The sequence below is a fragment of the Limulus polyphemus genome, unplaced genomic scaffold, assembly GCF_000517525.1.
Source record: "Limulus polyphemus unplaced genomic scaffold, Limulus_polyphemus-2.1.2 Scaffold872, whole genome shotgun sequence".
Lineage (NCBI taxonomy): Eukaryota > Metazoa > Arthropoda > Merostomata > Xiphosura > Limulidae > Limulus > Limulus polyphemus.
Window position 1 is genome coordinate 190,521 of NW_013666482.1, and position 1,558 is coordinate 192,078.

Below are 1,558 nucleotides of genomic sequence, written 5' to 3' on the forward strand. Positions count from 1 at the left end.
CATTTCCAAAATTGGAAAGAGGTGGGCTGGTTGCCACTGTGTTTGATTCATTACATGAGCAATATCTTACCAAATAGAAAATCATAAGAGGTTCTTATTTTATATTCTACCTTGTCAATATCAGTAATTTGAGTTCCTAATTTGTAAGAAACTACAGACTTAGTATTTTGACATCAAAAACATAATTTGAACCAGTGCTGCATTTAACATACCATGTGACACACAAAAATCGATGTTTAAGCGTTTTTTAATATTTACTTTTAAACTAAGAAATTGAGTAATGTATAATACTAAAATTTGGATTATAATCTACAGTTTATACCAAACTTATTGCCATAAATTCATGAAATAGTAGTTCAATAAAATTTTGAATGCAAGTCAACAAATGAGATGACATGGCCTTTGACCCATGTGGAAAGGGTCTAAGAAACAATCTGCATTTTCTGATATTAACTTCATCATTTATGATTTTAGGTTTTTCACTTTATTTATCTTAAATCTTATTTTTTTATGATTAAAATGCAATGCTTTGCATACTGAATGTATGCAAAGCACATTCATCTACCAGACATACAGCAGTGATACAAAAATACTTGGTAAATACTGTAGTATCTGAATATCTTTTATCAATTACAGAAATATTAATTTAAAACTTCATGTTCTAGACAACTCTTATGAATGAGTACAAGTGAAATTGATTTTTATATGTAAAATAAAAACTGTAACGTTTAACACAATAACAGTATTATAATGATGTAAATAATAACCAAAATCCCATAACAAATTCTAAGTAATGTTTTGATGCCAAACAAGTTATTTTTGTCACTTACTGTTCGATTTGTTTACACTTTCCACATCACAAATCTACTCTTGGGTATCCCATGGATGAATAGGTTATAATAATAATAAGATAAATAAATAGCAAATACACAAATGTATTAGTTGTAATCCTAGTTTTAGTGCCTTGTTAAAATGTAACCCACCTGTTCTGCAGCTATTTCCAAGGCACTAGGTTCTGGAGGTCTAAATGTAGTTGATTTCCTGTTAACCATATCTTTACTCCACATAGGACTGAATTCTTTGTTCTACATTTGTAAAGACATTTCCAGAAAAGAATTAAAAGGTTTTTTTAATGTACTAAAAATGTTAAAAGATGCTGATCTTAACTGCAGGTGGTAAAGGAAAAGCATGCAAACAATCGTAACATAAAGCAACATCTTTATGAAAACCATGGCGGTGGCATTTTTAACCCATTCACTGCAGCTAGGACACACATTTCCCAGTGCACTGGGAAATATACGTCCAAGTTGCAGTGAATAGGTTAAGAATACCCAAAGGTTACCTTAGGATGTTAAAAAAATGCATGCCTATGAATAGGGTAACTAAAAATTGCTTACATATATCTTATAATTAGTTACAACAACTAAGATGATAAAAATTGTGTACACAAGTAAAAAACTAACTCCTTCCATTCCTTATAGTATTTTGGCACTTGTGTATAAAGTTAACATCATAAATAATATTCAACGTTAAACTGGTACACAATTAAAAACATATT

The 1,558-nt window shown here is 29.7% G+C and overlaps 1 protein-coding gene across 1 annotated transcript in view; it reads right to left on the reverse strand.

Annotated features, from left to right (window-relative positions):
* The window catches only part of LOC106460970 (myotubularin-related protein 13-like), an 89,773-nt gene that overhangs the window by 54,115 nt on the left and 34,100 nt on the right, over positions 1-1,558 (reverse strand). Inside the window, exon 16 of the mRNA XM_022387757.1 lies at positions 984-1,085. Within this exon, the coding sequence (XP_022243465.1) occupies positions 984-1,085 (102 nt within the window). The remainder of the gene's footprint in view (positions 1-983; positions 1,086-1,558) is intronic.